The 19609-nt window shown below is 35.5% G+C and overlaps 1 protein-coding gene across 1 annotated transcript in view; it reads right to left on the bottom strand.

The window, feature by feature from the left end:
• CCDC172 (coiled-coil domain containing 172) overlaps positions 1–19609 on the bottom strand; it is a 60170-nt gene that overhangs the window by 2613 nt on the left and 37948 nt on the right. Inside the window, exons 6-7 of the mRNA XM_025918406.2 lie at positions 14657–14758; positions 14196–14298 (exon numbers count right to left, since the gene is read on the bottom strand). Of these exons, the coding sequence (XP_025774191.2) occupies positions 14196–14298; positions 14657–14758 (205 nt within the window). The remainder of the gene's footprint in view (positions 1–14195; positions 14299–14656; positions 14759–19609) is intronic.

Genomic DNA, 19609 nt, shown 5'->3' with positions numbered 1-19609 from the left:
ATTTCTTCTTGCACTAAAATTAAACATTAACTTTATAGTACACACATGTAATTAGAATATATTTTAATTTTAGAGTAAGAAAGCAATACTTCTTTCTTCCAGTTAAGTCTTTAATCCTTAGAATATTCTGAAATTTAAAAAATATTTTATGTCTGTATTTCATGTAAAAAATAGTGAAAAGTCTTCTATTTCTAGCATTACAGACTTCCAAAAAGAAAAACATAAGCAAAAGCCATGAATGGCAGTTGGAGAGGTAGAGAGCAAGGGCAGCCGGGGCAGGTGAGGCCAACCTAAGGGCGGATACCAAGAGCAATCCTGATGTCACAAACCTAAGCCAGTTGGGCCAGCCCCAAGATGCAGAGACTAGATCAACTCGAACCTCTGCTGAGCTCCAACCCTTAAGGAAAGTCTGAAGGGGTCCTAGGCCAGTGGCATTCCCTGGACACTAGGAGAAGCAAAAGAAAACCCTCTTGGAAGGAAAGTTGAACATATTTAGACCTACAGGCCTCCCACAGATTAAGAGGAAACCATGAGCTCAAAATCAGAGATCACCCAGCGTCCAAGAAGGCAAGTAAAAGTTAGAAGACACAATAAATAATACAGTATATCCGTAATATATGAAGAAGTACAAGTCAATAAGAAAAAGACAACACAATGGAAAATGGGCATACAAGTGCGCGCGCGCACACACACACACACACACACACACACACACACACACACCCATACACACACCTCTACCAGATTATCCACAAAATGTGCTCAACTTTGTTAGTTATCAAAGAAACAGAAAAGAAAAACACAATGAAATGCTTGACACACATCAGAATAGCTAAAATGTAAAACAAGCAACAAGTATTGACAAAGATTATGACCATATGCCATAGGGGCTGCTTCTTCATATTTGGTTGCAGAATGAAGATGAGGAGAAGTGTGGCTAACTCCCAATGAACATGTAGTGTGATTAAGAAATAAACACTCACTGCACATCACTGAGGTTTAAGGGTTGTTTGCTTCTGAAGCATAATTTAGTCTAGGCCATTGGGGGTGGGGTGGGGGGCGGAATTAGAAAGTCTGGAGAAACTGAACATTGATGGCCACTAACACTCAAAAAACAAGAGGCACAAGGCCTCCTGATGGGAAAACATTCCATCTATGCTATAGCTTTGCCAAAAAATCTCAACCTAAATTTGATCAAGCTTTTAGATCCAATTACCAATTTCCAAAAAATATATTAGGTCAAACAAATACATTTAACCATACAATGGGAACATAATCAACTACATCCAAATTGTGGGAAACTCTACAGGATAAAAAATGTAATTTCCTTAGGGTGCCTGGGTGGCTCAGTCGGATAAGCATCGGACTTCAGCTCAGGTCATGATCTCACAGCTCATGGGTTCAAGCCCCACATCAGGCTCTGACATCTCAGAGCCTGGAGCCTGCTGCAGATTCTGTGTCTGCCTCTCTCTCTGACCCTCCCCCACCCATGCTCTGTCTCTATCTCTCAAAAATAAATAAATGTTAAAAAATGTGCTTAAATCTTAATTTCCTCAACAAATAAATTACAAGTTTAAAAAATAAAAGGAAATAGGGGAGCTTCAAGATTAAAAGAGATTTAAAAGACATCAGGTCACTGTCATATGTAGACCTTATCTAGAACATAATACAGACAAACAAAAAACTGACACCTATAAATTGTAAGTGTGAATACTGACTAGATATTTGATATCAGTTAATTATTATTTGTTCAATTGCTATTATTTTATGTGTAATAATGGACTCCATGGTTTTTAAAAGTTATTTCTTAAGAGACATACTGAGATAAATATATAATAATGATATGATGTATATGATTTGCTTCAAGTAATACAGAAGAAAAACAAGTGGAGACATAGATGAAACATGACTGGCCATAAATTGATAACTGTTAAAGTTGAGTGATCAGTACATAAGATTCATTATATTTTTCTTTTTTACCTTTGTATGTGCTTTAAATCTTCTAAAATAATTCTCTTAAGAAACAGAGCTTAGCAAAGATAGCGGTCATAAAGTCAAAACACAAAAATCTGTTATATTTCCATGCACCAGCAATAAACAATTAGAACATGTCACTTAAATTAAAACCACCATTTTCAACAGCATCCAACACTGCAAGGTACCTAAAATTAAAACTTACCAATGATGTGCAAGATCGACAAACAGAAAATTCTAAAGTTTTATTAAAAGATATTAGAAAAACAAATTGAGGTATCCTAAGTTCATAGACAGGAAATCTCAGTTTAATAAAGACATACAGTCTCTCAAAAGTAACTATGATAGTAAGTACAACTGTAACCAAAATCACAACAGATTTTCATGGATATGATAAGTTTATTCAGAACTGTATATAAGGACACCTGGGCTGGGTGGTTCAGTGTGTTAAATGTCCTACTCTTTTTTTTACGTTTTTTATTTATTTTGAGAGAAAATGGGCAAGCAGGGGAGGGAGGGGGGGAGAGAGAGAGAGAGAGAGAGAGGAAATCCCACACAAGGCAAGGCTCAATCTCAGGAACTGCGATCATCATGACCCGAGCCAATGGGACACTTAATCGAATGAACCACCTAGAAGCCCCGTAGCATCCTACTCTTGATTTCAGCTCAGGTCATGATCTCAAGGTTCCTGGGGAGAAGCCCTATGTCAGGCCCCACACTCTCAGCACAGAGCCTGGTTGGAATTCTTTGTCTTTTTCTCTCTTTACCCCTCTTCCGCTCACACATGCACACTCTCTCAAAATAAATAATAAAATAAAAACATTAAAAAAAAGAAATGTACATAAAAAGTAAACAGCCAAGTATAGCCAACATGCTCCTGACGAAGACCAAAAAAGACAAAGGGGGTGTCATACCTTGTATCATGACTCCTTATCAAGTAATTAAATAGTTAAAATGGAATAGTATGCATTTAGTAGTAATTAACACAGTCTTATGCAGAAATCAACAAACTGACCAATGAAACAGAAGAGAAAGTATAATATGAAATATATCCATGTTATTTTATTATTTTTTTATTTTTAAAAAAAAAATTTTTTTCAACGTTTTTTATTTATTTTTGGGACAGAGAGAGACAGAGCATGAACGGGGGAGGGGCAGAGAGAGAGGGAGACACAGAATCGGAAACAGGCTCCAGGCTCCAAGCCATCAGCCCAGAGCCTGACGCGGGGCTTGAACTCACGGACCGCGAGATCGTGACCTGGCTGAAGTCGGACGCTTAACTGACTGCGCCACCCAGGCGCCCCATATTTTATTATTTTTAATAAAAGATGTGACACTGTAGATCACTAGAGGAAGAAGAAAGCATCCAATAAATGTTGCTGGGACAAGTGGTTATCCATGTGCAAAAAAATAAAAATGGATCTTGTTATACACATAGAATCAATTTCATATAAACTAAAGACTTAAATGTGAAAGGCAAACCTTACAAATTGTTAGAAAAAATATAGGACAATATCCTTCCGATCTTAGATGGGGAAAGAGTTCTAGAACAAGACACAAAAATGCTAACCACAACAAAAAATGACTGATAATTTAAACCACAGCAAAAGTAGGAACTCCAGTAAAGCACAACAATATAAAGAACTCCAAAACACAAAGCAAAAACAAAAAGCTTCATAAGTTGGGAGAAGATATCTTCAATGTGTAATAGACAGAATCCAAAATTATTAAAAAATATAAAATAAAAAACTTCTAGAAACCAGTAAAAGACAAATACTCAAAAACCCAGTAGCAAAATAAGTATGAAGCATTTTACAGAAAAGAAAACACATGGTCTATTAACATATGAAAAGAAGCTCAATGACATACATGGTAGGGCAATGCAGATCAAGACCACAAAATGCCATCTTATGTCCCTGAGATTGGCAAAAGTTAGTAAGTCTGAAAATAAAGTATTGAAGAAGTTGGAGATCAGTGAGAAATTTTATCATGTGCTAATGGAAATACAAACGAGTTTAATCACTTTGGAAAAATAGTTTGTTGTTATCATGTAAAGTTCAACATTCATGTGCCTTATATGCAGCAGTTCTGCCAGGAGTAAAACTTTAACTCTTATGCGTGTGCACCAGGATGATCACCTGAGCACTGCCAGTGAAAACAAAAACTCGAAGCAACCCAAATGTGCATTGAAGAGAGAAAAGAGTGGCGCCTGGGTGGCTCGGTCGGTTAAGCGTCTGACTTCGGCTGTCACGGTCTTGAGTTTGTGAGTTTGAGCCCCGCATCAGGCTCTGTGTTCACAGCTCGGAGCCTGGAGCCTGCTTCGGATTCTGTGTCTCCTTCTCTCTCTGCCCCTCCCCCACTTGTGCTGTGTCTCTACCAAAAATAAATAAAATATTAAAAAACAAAAAAAAGAGAAAAGAAAGTTGTGATATATTCACATATCTACACTCAACAACATAGGTGAGTTTTAGAAACGAAGTTGAATAAAAACAGTATCATACCATTTTTACATAACTCAAATATAAACAAAAATAAACAATATGCAGACATATATATAAATGTATGGCATAAATTTAAATAAATCATAAGGTAACAAAGAAAATTATATATAAGAAAATGGACTAAATGCCATATCACTAAATGCCATCACACACACACACACACACACACACACACACACACACACACAAGGAAATGAAACACAGTGTAGGACAGCAATTACATGTGGAGTAAGGAAGGGTATGGAATGAAGGAGGAGCCATGGCTAAATGCAAGGTCTAGTTTAGTTCACAGGCGCCTATTATATTATTATACTTCATAACTTACACATAGTTAGGGAAGAAAAACATAATTGTAGGGATGGAAAAGGAAACAATACCCTATATATGTGAACTTCATTCTGTTCTGAACTTCTATGAATTTATTTATTTATTTATTTATTTTTAAAAATTTTTTTTTCAACATTTATTTATTTTTGGGACAGAGAGAGAGCAGGAACGGGGGAGGGGCAGAGAGAGAGGGAGACACAGAATCGGAAACAGGCTCCAGGCTCTGAGCCATCAGCCCAGAGCCTGACGCGGGGCTCGAACTCACGGACTGCGAGATCGTGACCTGGCTGAAGTTGGATGCTTAACCGACTGCGCCACCCAGGCGCCCCTATGAATTTAATAGTAAATAGGAATCCTGAAGGAATGCTTACATAGGAAAGATAGAACAAGTTATTAATTTTTGAGCATTAGATGTTTACACAAGCATAAAAGCCTTATAATGAATATTTTTAAAAAGTGGAAAACTGAATGGAGAGTTACAATGTACTGTGGAGACTGCTCTAAAATGTACTTCAGACCTCATTTGAATATATTTATCTTTTCAAATAAAATAGTAGAGATCTTTCTTCCCATCATACCATCCATACTTGCTCCTCCCTCTTTTCAGTTCAAACGGACTGCAGGTTCTCTAAGATTGTTTATGCCCATCAGAACTGGGCAGTGACCACTTTCCCTTTCAGTTAGCTAACAATAAAAATGAGAGACTACTGAAATTAAGGAGGGCAGTTAGAGCAAATTATAGGAAGTATTTCACTATTCAGCATATAATCAAGCTGTAGAATTTAGATCTGCACTTAAAGAAAAAATTGCTGTTGCTAGCTTTAAAAGAGGCTAGATAATAATGGTATGAATATTAATACATTTGCAGCTAGCCAAAGCCATATAATGGTAAGCAGATCTCATGCTTCAGTGCATAGACTGATTGCCTATAGGAGTCAAGAAGGACTTCCTTCACCTGCTGCACAATAACTAAGGGCAGTTTGCATTGGTTATTGTCACCTTTCTCTGAATCATCAAATAATGACAAGGATGGGCCAATATTGCTAGTTGGCTTTGCAAAACTTATGTTCCATGTATTTTTATGATTTCCTGCGCCATTCCAATTTTTGTGTTACTTCCGAGTGCTAAAGAAAAGCCTTTACTGGAAGAACACTCTTTTAAGCTATAGAACTGTACACAAGTACTATTAAAGTGGAAAGAAGGAAAAACTTCACCCAAAGTCCTAGTACACAAACTCAAACGACACTAAAATTTAGGTATATTTCATCATGCTCTTTTGTTTCCCTATAATAGGGACTATGTACACTTACTTCCTAGTTTTTTCTTTGGCTCAATGTTCTTACTTACATTTCCCCCAGTTAATTACACATGCCAGTTCATACCATATAAGAAAAACATGTAGTGATCCAAGTGGCTACATCAGAGTTAACTTAATCATTCATTTATAAGTTGTTTTCTACGTTTTTCTACCATAAATGACATTTCTATGCACACCTTTGTACATAAAGTTTCTTCTGTACTTAGAATTGTTTTCCTTAAGACAGAGCTCAGAGGTGGACTCTTAGATTAAACGGCATAAATATTTTTAAGTGCTTACAATGATTTATTTTATGTACATAAAATTGCATTCCAAACATATGCAATGAATACTGCCACAGCAATGTATTATCTCCATACCATACTCTTGTCAATTTTGGTATGGTCATTTAAGAATGGCTTTCAAAATTTGATAGAAAAATTGTATTTACTGGCTTCAATTTGCATTTAATTGGTAAGCAGTATAACTGCATTACTATTTGACTTATTTGCCCTGTTATCCCTACTAACTTGTATAGTGTATGATACAAAGTATGCATTCTATGCATGTTTGGTGTATAAATACATGAATAAAACTATCGACTTTAGTGTTTTCTGACTGATTTTTCATCAGCTGATTATGTGGTAAGCTGTTATCTGTTGTTTGTCATAATTACTATAAATTTCTCCCAGTTTATCATCTCATGATGCTGACTTTTTTGACACATGAAATTTTAAATCTTACATGCTAAGTCTATTAATCTTACACATTTTGGTTTCCTTGATCACACCAGAGGTTTACCAAGTAGTTCTGTCTACTTTTTGCTAGTGTTTCCTTGGCTTGACTGTCTTAGTATTCCTTCTGTATATTAACTCATATGAAAATTATTTTAGCGCCACTTAAACACATACTATTTTTTAAGACATGTAGGTCATCCTCTCTCATGTACAATTTATTTCTGAAAATAGGCTTCAAAGTTGAATGTGTGAAATCAGGGTTTTGGTGTCCTAATTATCCTTTCTTCAGTCCAGGCCACAAGCAGACAGTTACGAACCTTCACAGGTGTGTCAGTCTGAACCAGAGAGATCTGTTGAGGAGGAGGTGAAAGACAGTGGGGTCCTGCCAGCGGCTATTATTGCAAATCCTGGGCGAGCTGAATTAGGCATCTTCTTTAACCACATACTTTCTATCACCTTCCTTACCCCCATGCCAAAAGGGGTTATTCGTAAAAGTAACATGTGAAAACGGAAAAAAAAATCTGTTTTCCTTCAAAGACACCAATGATTTTTGAAAATGATTATTGTAACATTATACACGGCTTGTACAATAAATAGGCAAAATTATTTCAAAGTTTAGGAACATTTACGAATAGTCACATTTATATCAGAATATAATGTTTAAAATAATCAATTGACTCTGTCATCAAAGTTTCCCTTGTATTTACTTAGAAGCTTTAATAACTATAGAATGTGCCAAGAGTTCACAAAACAGGAGATTTCTATTAGCTTGAAGGCTACATAATCAATGCTGTAGAGACACTTCTGTTAGTGAATAAATGATGAACTTTTACTAGAAAAGATGCAGAGTCAACAGAAATATTCAACATAGCTAAGAATAATCCTGGAATTAAATGGAGATTTTCATTTTTTTATAAATGCTAAAGAGAGAGAGAAAGAGAGAGAGAGAGAGAGAGAGAGAGAGAGAGAGATGGTATGGATTGGCTATAGATATATAATTATTTGACTAGTATTTTCCAGAAACTTTACTGTTGAGATCTTGTTATACTTACCCACATAGAGTTCATTTTTATTGATAACACAGACTACTGCAAAATACATGTGCATTATTTTCTCAGTGTCACCTGAATAACAATTCCTGTTACTCTACTAAATAACGCTTATTCTGTTTTTTTTTTTTAATGTTTATTTTTGAGAGAGAGAGAGAGAGAGAGAGAGAGAGAGAGAGAGAGAGAGGAACAGATCCCAAGCAGGCTCTGTGCTTGTCAGCATAGAGACAATGAGGGGCTTGAACTCATAAACTGTGAGATCATGACCTGAGCTGAAATCAAGAGCCAGTCGCTTTATCAACTAAGCCATCCAGGTGCCCCAATAATGCTTATCCTAAATAATGCTATAGATACACCCCCTTAGGTATTTAGGGATACATGTATAAAAATGTCTTCAACTATGAAACTTTAAAAACTCTTGTACACCCATCAGAGGGAGAAAGGCTACATAAATATGGCATCTCCATGCATTAGCAGTAAAAAAGAATGACACTGATCAGTACAAACATGGGAAACGTCCATAATATTTTGCTAAGTAATAAAGCAAATTGCAGCCCAGTAAGTGCTAAACACACACACACACACACACACACACACAATACACACGACATGTGTGTGTGCACACAGACACATACACAGAGATACATAAACCCTGAAAGGATGCATGTCAAACTTTCAACAATGGTTACGTTTGGGGGGGGGGAGGTTCTGGAGTAAGGTGATAAGAGAGAAGACTTTGATGTTTTACGTTTTTGTAGTGTTTGAATTTTGGATTCAGTCAACATAACCTACTCTCAAAATTTAAAAACACCTCTACACATTTGGTAAAATAAAAAATATAAATGTGTGTAAATATACACATTTATCTGTGTATCTTTTAGAGAGGTTGGGAGTGTCTGAATACCATCCTGTATTTATGCCTTCTTATAAATCGAAGGACCATCAATGTGACCTCTACATCCAACTTAACTGGATGGCTTTTTCACTGAAAAGGCAACAACACTGATTTACTACTTCATATAAATGCATTTAGAGTCTCTCAGTAGGAGGTGTATATTAACTTTTGTGCAGTTTCCATTGCAGATATCTCTTCACAAAGCCTCACTATCTTCAAATGTTCAGAAGGACAGCCCCATGCTGTTGACTCTGCAGCTTTGTTTCTGAAATAAACTTCCTGTTGTATTAAACAGGCACAAATATTGGTTATAAAAAAAATGTAAAACCTTCTAGAAATATGTTTTGTGGGTAAGAAAAATGCCTGAAATGCTTCAAGTTGTCTGGCATGTCACTATTTGGAGCAAATAAAAAGTCATGATCAAGAGCTGTATTTTGTTGACCCTGGTGTTGGGTAATAATAAAAAAAAATATTTTCTGTTGGGAGTTTGAAAGGGCCCAATATATAACATTCTTCTTTCCTCACTGAATTCTGCCCTATTGAGAAATAAGCAAAGCAGAAGATATCGTATTTACTACGAATATGGCAGATACTGGAGAATGTGGCTTATATCTGCAAGCAAAGGACTGACTAATATTGAGCCCCAGAATTAGACTAAGGTAATACACATACCATTAAAGGCACAACTGGATGCCATAAGCTTTCTCTTATGTAGTCCTATCACTGTGAAGCTTATGGGACAGAGGAGCAGAGTGGAACATACACTATGTGAGGTAGGCCACCTTCCAAAGAGACAGGCCAAAGAAAGGGGCTAGCTCCAGCTTACCTTGCCAAACTCACCAGTCAGACTGAGTTGCTCGTCCTCACCTTCGAAAAAGAAAGGAGGGTGTTGGGGAAAGGCTGGGGGGGTTAAACTCGTAAAAGTCAGGAGTGAAGAAAAGAATTCCATGGGGCTATCCCAGTGGTGGGAATATACCATGCCTTTGTAAATAACATTCAAAATAGGTGAAGGACTTTATCTTCTTTGTAGTGAAAATAAAATTATATGTAGACTCAATCGCTGGAACATTTATTGAACACCATGTGCCCTTGATTGTGCTAGATGTGAGACTGATCGAAAAATGAACAGGAAGTAGAGGGAATCCTCAGTCAAGTGGGATAGGTTGACACACATAACTATCATAGAATATGATTAATGATATAACAGAATTACAAACATATTCTCTATGAACACAGAGAAAGGAAAAGTAGAGGAGAGTTTTCATAATTTATTAGAATCATTTATTCATTTATTTATTTAATGCCTACTATATGCCAAGCTCTGTACCGATGTCTTGGATTCTGAGTATGCAATGGTAAACTGAGTAGACAAGATCCCTCCTCTTGTTGAGCACATGGCAGAGAGAGATACTAACAAGATAAATCACATAAGTGTGTAATTACAAAACAGAATTCGTGCTATAAAGGAAAAATACAGGTTGTTATTTTTAAAAAATAACAGAGGGAGGGCTTCTCTGAGCAAACATTTCAACCGAGATCTAAAGGGCAGGGTATGTTCCACCTAGGCAGGAGACAGGCAGGCAGAAGGGCTGGCAGACAATTTGGGGAGAAGGAAAGAGAGACAGAGGTCCTCAAATGGAAAAAAAAGCTTGGATTGCTTGAGGCAGCATAGTGAAGAGGGGACCATGGCTGAAAATAACATCAAGGAGATGGTCAGAGGCTATATTGTGACAAGGCCACACTAAGGACTTTAGGTTTTGTTATGTTCATTATGAAGTCATTGAACGATTTTAATAAGGGGATGACATGATTCAATTTACAATGGATCAGCCTGTGCAAGAGTGGATGAGTGGGAGAGAAGAAGTAGAGAAGAAGAGAGACTTACTGTGATCCAGGTGAGAGAGGGTAGTGGCTAGAACTAGGATGTTAGCAACGGGGAGAGAAAATTGGAAGGATTCAAGAAATATTTTGCAGACAAATCAATAAAACTTGGTAATGGATTAGGGTAGGGTGAGAATGATGAGGTTTGTAAATATGTCAAAAATGCCTGCTACATTTTAGGTTTGAACAAAACCCATAAAAAATGACACGTGAGCTGGGCCTTAAGGACTAAGTTAGATTTTAGCTCATGGAGAAGAAAGAAAGATACTGAAGTGTGAAGAAGTCCTGTGGCATATTTGGAATTCCATAAATGGTATTCTGATGCAATAGTAGTATAGGGCACAGATTACGAAGACCTTTGAACTCCACATCCAAGTACTAACCAGGCCCGACACTGCTTAGCTTCTGAGACCAGACTAGAACAGGCATGTTCGGAGTAGTATGGTCATAGACAAAACCTTTGAACTTCTGATAAAACTTTTGTGTTTGCTTTTTTGCTTATTTAATCAGGGCAGCATCACTTCAGATCTATGATTATATCAAACTGTTGGGTATTCAGGACTGGAGCTTAGGAAAGAGAGATTCAGGACAAATATTTGGAAATTATATGTGATCATTAAAACCATTACAACATATGAGCCAGCCCATAAAGAATACAAAGGAAGAAGACAATCAATGATTAACCTTTAGGGATCCCCTGCATTTAAAGGACAGGTGGAAGGAAAAATGAGAAAGAAGCTTGAAAGTCACGAAATCCACGTGGATAATATGAAGTCAAAATGTAATCGTAAGTAATTATATAATTATACCTAATTATAGAGCATTTCTATGTTCCAAACACTGTTCTTAATTTTTACTATACCCTTGTGAGGTAGGTGCTATTATGAACCTCATTTTATAGATCTAGAGACTGAGGTACAGACAAGTTAAATTGTTTGTCCAAGACTACTCAGTAAACAGCAGAGCTGAGATTCCAAGGGGTTTGTAATCTTAATCTCTATGGTTACTGTCTCTTAAGAACCTGAGATTTATCATTTCTATCCTCCCTGAACTATATGAAAAAACAAACAAAACAAAAGAAACAAAAATCACAACAACTAGATCAGTCATTATTGTACAACCTTCTGGGAGCTTCTTATGGATTAACCCAACCTTTGATTTAAGTGTTAATCACAGCAATATTCTACAAGTTAGCTGACTTAACATGATCCCACACTCTTCAAAATAGAACCTTTTAAATAAATAAGCATCTTGGTATTTACAAACAGGAAAAGATTACCTAAAGCAGAGACCATCAAACCACTGTGAATGTAAGTACCGAGTCTCTACAATAATGGATGACATCACGATAGTGTCCAACAAATAACCTGAACATGGCAGATTAACTTAAAAAATCATTATAAAAGAATTCCAATAATGTAGACAGAATAAAATATGTATAAAAATTTCCAATTACTAAAAGTAGAAACAATAAGCTCATACAAATAAACTAACAGTAATTTTTTTTTTATAATTGCTTTCTTACTGGTTCAAGTTTAATCAAAGTAGAAGTACAATTATAATAACCTTAAAATAAAACTGGTTCTCAACTGGGGACAATTTTACCCACCGCTCTCTGCCCAGGGGACATCTGGCAATATCTGGAGACATTTTTAATTGTCAAGGCTGGGGGTGGAAGGTGCTAGTGGCATCCAGTGGGCAGAGGCCAGGGATGCTATTAAACGTCTTAAATTGCATAGGACTGCCCTCTCACAACAAAGAATAACCTGGTCCAAAATGTCAACAGTGTGAAGTTTGAGAAACCCTGCCATAAATATAGCATCTATACCCATAGAAGTTAAACTTGAAAATTTAGGAAAAAGGCAACAGAATTCAGTATACATTTGAACAGGATGTTCAAATGGAACAGAATATTCCAAAGTTAGGGATAAAACCAACTTAATTTTGGCCTTCATGATATGGAATAAATGTCATATCATTTCTTGCCGTCATAAGACTCTTGTTATACTAATTATGAGACTTATGGCCCCATTTCCTAAAATCTTTACACTCAGTACTTTGACTTGGTTCTTTATACTTGAAATAACTTTTATAGAACATACCAGTTGGCAAAATAAGCTACACATATCAAACAATTTAAAGTGGGAACTGGTAAATAACTGCTAAAATGCAGAAAATGGACAGTGTATACAGACTGATGTTTCTTTCTATTCAAATTTCCTGTCACCATCTGTGAAGGAAAAAACACTCTAACAGACTTTGTGTGTTTAATTTTAACCCAGGGCAAATTTTTATGACTGAGTGATAAACCCACAAAACTGGAGTTCACATCCGAAGTCCTTACACTACTAACCATAATGATACCAGTGGGCATTATCATTTTTAAAAGTGTAAAAAAAATCAATGAGCAGATTGTCATTACAGAAACGCATTCTGCATCATACATATCACCCAAGAGATTGATATTTCATGCTTATAAAACTTAACATAAAATTAAATTGCAAATATTTTCTCACAATCTACTAAAAGTATGGCCTAAAGCAATACACTGCTAATATGAAGCATTTGTTCAGCTCTAGTGGACATATTTCTATATGATTTATGTAAAAGAAGACTTCATTTGCTTCTCATAGATTCAGTAATGAGGTTTCTTTCCTTATATTTTAGCCTAGAAAGTATATGAACTTATTTGAAATTAAGCCAGAAAATATAACATTGAATTATTAATAAATAATAGTAAAATTAATAAACCAAAGGCTTTCTCCTTGTGTGTATGACTGTGTTATTTCAAACGCCAGCCTTTCTTTCATTATCCAAATGCATAAAAAGCATCTAAACGTTCCATACAAAAAATACATTTCGTTCTTTCAGCACCAAACCGGTAGTAATAAATTTCAAGAAAAATAGGAATTTGTGATTTTCCCCCCTTAGATCTAAAAAGATAAAAAATAATTTCAATACTTTTTAAAAAAGTTATGAATAGGGGCACCTGGGAGGCTCAGTCGGTTAAACGGCTGACTTCAGCTCAGGTCATGATCTCGCGGTCCGGGAGTTCGAGCCCCGCGTCAGGCGTTGTGCTGACAGCTCAGAGCCTGGAGCCTGCTTCAAATTCTGTCTCCCTCTCTCTCTGCCCCTCCCCTGCTCACCTCTCTCTCTCTCTCTCTCTCTCTCTCAAAAATAAATGAACATAAAAAAATTAAAAGATAAATAAAAATAAAAAGTTACAAATAACAAAAAGGGGGGTTGTGGAACCAACACTTTGTCTTAATCTACTGGCATGTGAATAGCACTGAGTCCATGAGGCAGAAAGATAAAACTGATTTCAGTATTATCAACCTGATACCCTGTGAAACTTACATATAGTTCTTTTTAGCTAGAGAAGCGTTTTCTCATTAGCATGTTTCATAATACACATAGAAGGAATTAATGTCTTTATTTGGAACTTAAATTACACATTCAGTTTTATGCTCAAATCTCTTTGACAACTTGAAAAATTACTAGATTTTATACCAAAATGTAATAGGCAATTCTTACCTTAAGCATTCAGCATCATTTTGAGGCTTTTCATTGATTTTTACTTTTTCTGCCTCTAGGTATTTGGTAGTACAAATGGCTTCATTCTTTTTACCTTCAAAAACTAAACAGTTAAGAAAATGCTTACAATCTTTAAAAAATAAACAGAAGAGCTACCTTCATTCATTCATAAGAACAATACTCTAATTTTTGGTGCTTCATATAAAATGTATGTACTAATGATTTTTATTTTTCTACTTTAACATAGCAACTAAAGACACAAAAAAGATCTTAACAAAATTTATGACATTAAAAATACCAGATCTAACACTAATCATTTCAGTATTTTACCTATTCTTTTTTTACACCAATAATAATACTATATCCCAATAAATTAGTACAATCTGAAAGAATATTATGACCCTGTTATGTGTATATAACTATATTAATCAGCAAAATAAACTAGCTCATAAAGATAATACCTTTAAGTTTTCTCTGCAGAGTAAATAATTCTTGTATTAATTCATCCTTTTGTTTTTGAAGTTCACTTAACTGGCCACTATCATGTTCCATTGTCTTCATTTCTAGAAACAAATAGACAAATAAAAATCACATTTTAACTATTTAGGCTTTGCCTTAAATACGTCAGCAGGTATTAACATTGTGTGTGCGTGCACACGTGTGTGTGTGTGTGTGTGTGTGTGTGTGTGTGTGTGTAGTAATAATAATTTAAGCATCATATGGTCAATTCTAGGCCTCAAAAGGCTTCCTCTGGCCATCTAGAAACTGTTTCTAGTAAACTGACCAGGATTCATTAAGCAACAACCAGGTACAAAGGAATTAGTTGGTGGTTGGACCACCAAGAGATAATTCCAAAGAATGTAATATCACTAAGTAAAACAAGATTCCAAATAGGATAGTAAGAAAACTCTACCCTTCATAACTAAAGCATATTTAAAATAGCATTCCCCAGTACTCACTATATGGCTACAAACCTCCATAGTATTGGTAATACTATTTTTTCTACCTAGAATGCCTTTCCTCTCTTTATTCCCACGGTAAATTCCAATTCATTCTTTAAGATTCACCTAATTTTTCAAAAGGTAAACAATAAATCAGGACACAAAATTTCTAGCACATGACACTAAATTAGTAGCCAACTTCCTTAATGTACTCATATAAATCAGTAAGAACAAAAGTGCAGAAAAATGAACAAAGAATATGAGCAGAGTGTTCACAGGACAATAAAAATATAAGCAGTCAATAAATTCAGAGAAAGAAATTCAACATCATGCAAAAATCAAGGAAATGCTAATTAAACCAACACATAAAATAACATTTTTACCTGTCAGATTGGCAAAGATTAAGGTCAGCGATAATGCCCAGACTGGTAATGGTATAGGATAATAATATAGGAAAACAGGCACTCACTTATAGACTTGGTAGGAAAATTAATTAATTCAGTGCTTTAAGGAGTATAATTTGGCATTGACTCCCTTAATATTTTCTTCTGATCTAGCAGTTTCTTCAGTAGATTTTGCCATACAAATATAGTCACAGAAGTATAGGGAGATATATACTCAGATAGTGAGAGGCCCTTATTGATGGTCATGTTGGTTGTTTCTTGATTTTTATTTTTATTTTGTTTTGTTTTCTTCTGAAATCACCACCAGTCCTTCTACCTGTGCACTTTCCTATCTTCTCTGGGAACTGAGAAGTGCACACTGACGATGCGGAGACTGCTTGGGATTCTGTCTCTCTCCTCTCTCTGTCCCTCCTGCACTGTCTGTCTCAATCAATCAATAAACGAACAAATGAACAAACAAACCTGAAAAAAAAAAGAAGTTGAGTCTAATCCCCTCCACTTGAGTGTGGGCCGACCTCAGTGATCTGTTTTGAATAAACGGAATGAGGTAGAAGTGATGCTACCCAATTCCTGAGTCTAGATCATAGGATGATAGAGTTTCTCTCTTGAATTTTCAACTCTACTTCTCCATGGGTTTTGATCCATCAGCATTTAATATATTCAAATATCTCCCGTCTCAAAAAAACACTTCCCCAGTAAAAACCCTCCATTGACCTCATACCCCTCTGGGTTACTGGACTCTGTCTTCTCCAGAGAAACTTCGCTTCAAGGACTTGTGTGCACTCATGATCGCCATTTCCTCTGCTGCCACTGCTCAACCCGTCTACGACCTGGTTCTTTCTTTCTTTTTCTTTTTTTTTCTTTCTTTCTTTCCTTCTTTCTTTTTCTTTCTTTCTTTCTTTCTTTTCTTTCTTTCTTTTCTTTCTTTCTTTCTTTCTTTCTTTCTTTCTCTTTCTTTTCTTTCTTTCTTTTTATTTCTTTCCTTCTTTCTTTCTCTTTTTCTTTCTTTCTTTCTTTCTTTCTTTTTCTTTCTTTTTTCTTCCTTCCTTCCTTCCTTCCTTCCTTCCTTCCTTCCTTCCTTCCTTCCTCTTTCTTTCTTTTTATGAAATTTATTGTCAAATTGGTTTCCATACAACACCCAGTGCTCATCCTGACAGGGTTTCTGCACTTTCTTACTTCCTCCATCTGTTGCTTTCTCTAAAGCTCACCAGGGACCTCCTCTTGCTGCTTCTTAGTCCTTATGGGTGACAGTTTGGCAGCAAGTAATGTGGGTTGATCACTCCCTCAAACACTCCCTCCTGTAGGTGAATTCGTTGTCACACAGTAATGTTTCCTGCCTACCTCTCACATTGTTCTTTGCTGTTTCCTTTTCCTTGCTTTGAAAATCCTGGGTTCTATTATTTTCTTTCAATACATTTTTCCTGGGTGACACTCAAATTTAACAGTTCCAGCCAAACCTCTCTCAGCACTTTTGACTTATAGACACAACTTTTCAACATTTACACTCAGATCTGTCACTTGGCTAATCTCTACCGGCCTCAGACTTCAGTCTGGACGTCACTTGCTCAGAGAGATCTTCCTCAACTTCTAGTTCACATTAAGTTCCCTTATTATATGTTCTCACACCATTTTGTACTTCTCCTTTTGAAGCAGTCATTAATTCATAATTATCTCTTTCATAGTGTTGGAGACAGAGCATTAAATAAAACAAAGTCCTGCCATTACAGAGTTTAAAGTCTCATGTAAAAATGTTAAAAAATACTTAGAGACAGGCTTTGTGAAAGTACAAAGACCAACAGCATTGGTCTTTGGTCCAGGTACCATGGAGGCAAATCTATTAAAATAAATTCATATTTCTGGAAGAAAGGATACAAAATACAGGGCTCCTACAGTATTTATGGTATCAAGGACTTTTTTCTTCATCATTTTTATAGACGAGTAATTTACAGAAAGTACATCCATTTACAGCATACAATTCTATGAGTTTTGGCTGTCACAATACACTCATGAAACCACTGCCACAATCAAGAAATTGTATATACACTTCCTATCAATTCCTAAAGCTTCCTCTGCTGCTTTGCAATTTACTCATTCTCACCCAGGCAACCACTGGTTGACTTGTCACATGCCTGCTTGTTGTCACGCACAGTTTGCATTGTACGTAGTGTGTGTTCTTCCGTATCTAGCTTCTTTCACTAACAATATCATTTTGAGATGCATCCATGATGTCTATGAGAAGATTTGTTATTTTTTACATCACTGAGTATTCCTACGGCATGGATATACCAATTTTGTTTATCCATTTACCTCCTAATGGACATTTAAGTTATGTTAAGTTTTTGGCTATTGTGAATAAAGTTACTAAAAAGTTAGTGTGGACATATGTTTCAATTTGTTGGTGTATCTAGTTGTAGGATGACTGGGTCATACAGTAAATGTATGCTTAATGTTTTAAGAAACTGCAAAATAATTTTTCAAAGTGTGTCCATTTATTTCACATTCCCATCACTACTATACGAATTCCAGATGCTCCACATTCTTGCCAACACTTGATATGACCAGTCTTTTTAATTTTAATTAAATGAATGTACAGTGATATTGCATTGTGGTTTAAATTTGTATTTTCCTGAAGACTAAAGATATTGAATATCTTTCCATATGTCATTGGTTATCAGTGTATGCCCTTTTGTGAAGTTCAAATCTCTTTCCTCTTTCATAATCAGTTGTGTTACCTTATTAACTTGTACGGGTTCATTATATTCTAGATAACAGTACAATGGCAGATATACGTATTGCAAATATTTTATCCAAGCCTGTGGTTTGTCTTTTGATTTTCTTAATAGTGTTTTTTCAAATTTAAATCCAATGTAATTGTTTTTTCTTTTATGGTTCACGTTTCTGTGTCTCATCTCATTGCCTATCCCAAGATGGCAAAGATTTCCTATTATGTTTTCTTCTAGAAGTTTCATAATTTTAGCTTTCATCTTTAGGTGTATGCTCATTCTGAGTTAATTTAATATGGCGTGAAGATTTAAGAATAATTGTTTCACAACAGATGTCCAATAGTCTCAGCACCATTTACTGAAAAGACTGTCCTTTCTCCCTGGAATTGCCATGCTACCTTTGTTGAAAATCAATTGACCCTCTATGCAGAAGGCTATTTCTGGACTCCTTCATTCCAGTGGTACATATGTGCCTATTTTTAAGCCAATGACACATTATCTTGGTTATTATACCTTTTTAGCAAAATTTGAAATCAGGGAGTATAGATCCCTAAATTTTGTTCTTTTAAAAAATTGTTTTGGCTATCCGAAGTAATTTGCATTTCCATATAAATATTAGAATCAGCATCCAAGGCATAATAAAATTTGATGGGATTTTTATTGAGATTCTCTTGAACCTATGATCAATTTGAAGAGAACTGTTCTATTAACAAAATTGAGTTTTCTAATCCATGAACATGATAGATGTATTTATTTAGGTCTTCCTTAATTTCTATCAGCAGTGCTCTGTGGTTTACAGTGTAGAAATCCCTGATGTCTTTTGTTAAATTTGTTTCTATTTTGTTTTTTTGATTCTGTTTAAATGGTATTTTTATTCCACTTTTCAATTGTTTGCTGTTAGTATATAAAAATTCAAGTGATTTTAAAACATATACCTTGTAGTCTATAACTTTATTATATTAACTTACTAATTTTGGTAATTATTTTGTAAATTCCTTATAATTTTCTATATAATCATGTAACCTTAAATAGAGGCAATTTTATTTTTATACTTTCTGGTCTTTATACCTTTCCTTCTTCTTGCCTCATTGAAATGGTTAAAATTATTAGGACATCCAGGGCCATATTGAATAGAAGTGATAAGAATGGGCATCCTCACTTTATTCTCAATCTTTGTGGAAAAGTATTTAATATGTCACCATTATGGATAATATTGGTGTTCAATATTTCATCATTAAGTGTAATAGTAGCTGTAGGCTTTTCATACAGGTTCTTTATTAGGTTGAGAAAGTTCCCTTCTATTCCTGGTTTTCTTAGAGTTATATAGGACTGTAATGATCCATTTA

The sequence above is a fragment of the Puma concolor genome, chromosome D2 (genome assembly GCF_028749965.1).
Source record: "Puma concolor isolate L17-30 chromosome D2, mPumCon1.1.hap2, whole genome shotgun sequence".
Taxonomy (NCBI): Eukaryota; Metazoa; Chordata; class Mammalia; order Carnivora; family Felidae; genus Puma; species Puma concolor.
The sequence above is the reverse complement of the archived record's forward strand: the minus strand, read 5'-3'. Positions and strand labels throughout refer to the sequence as shown.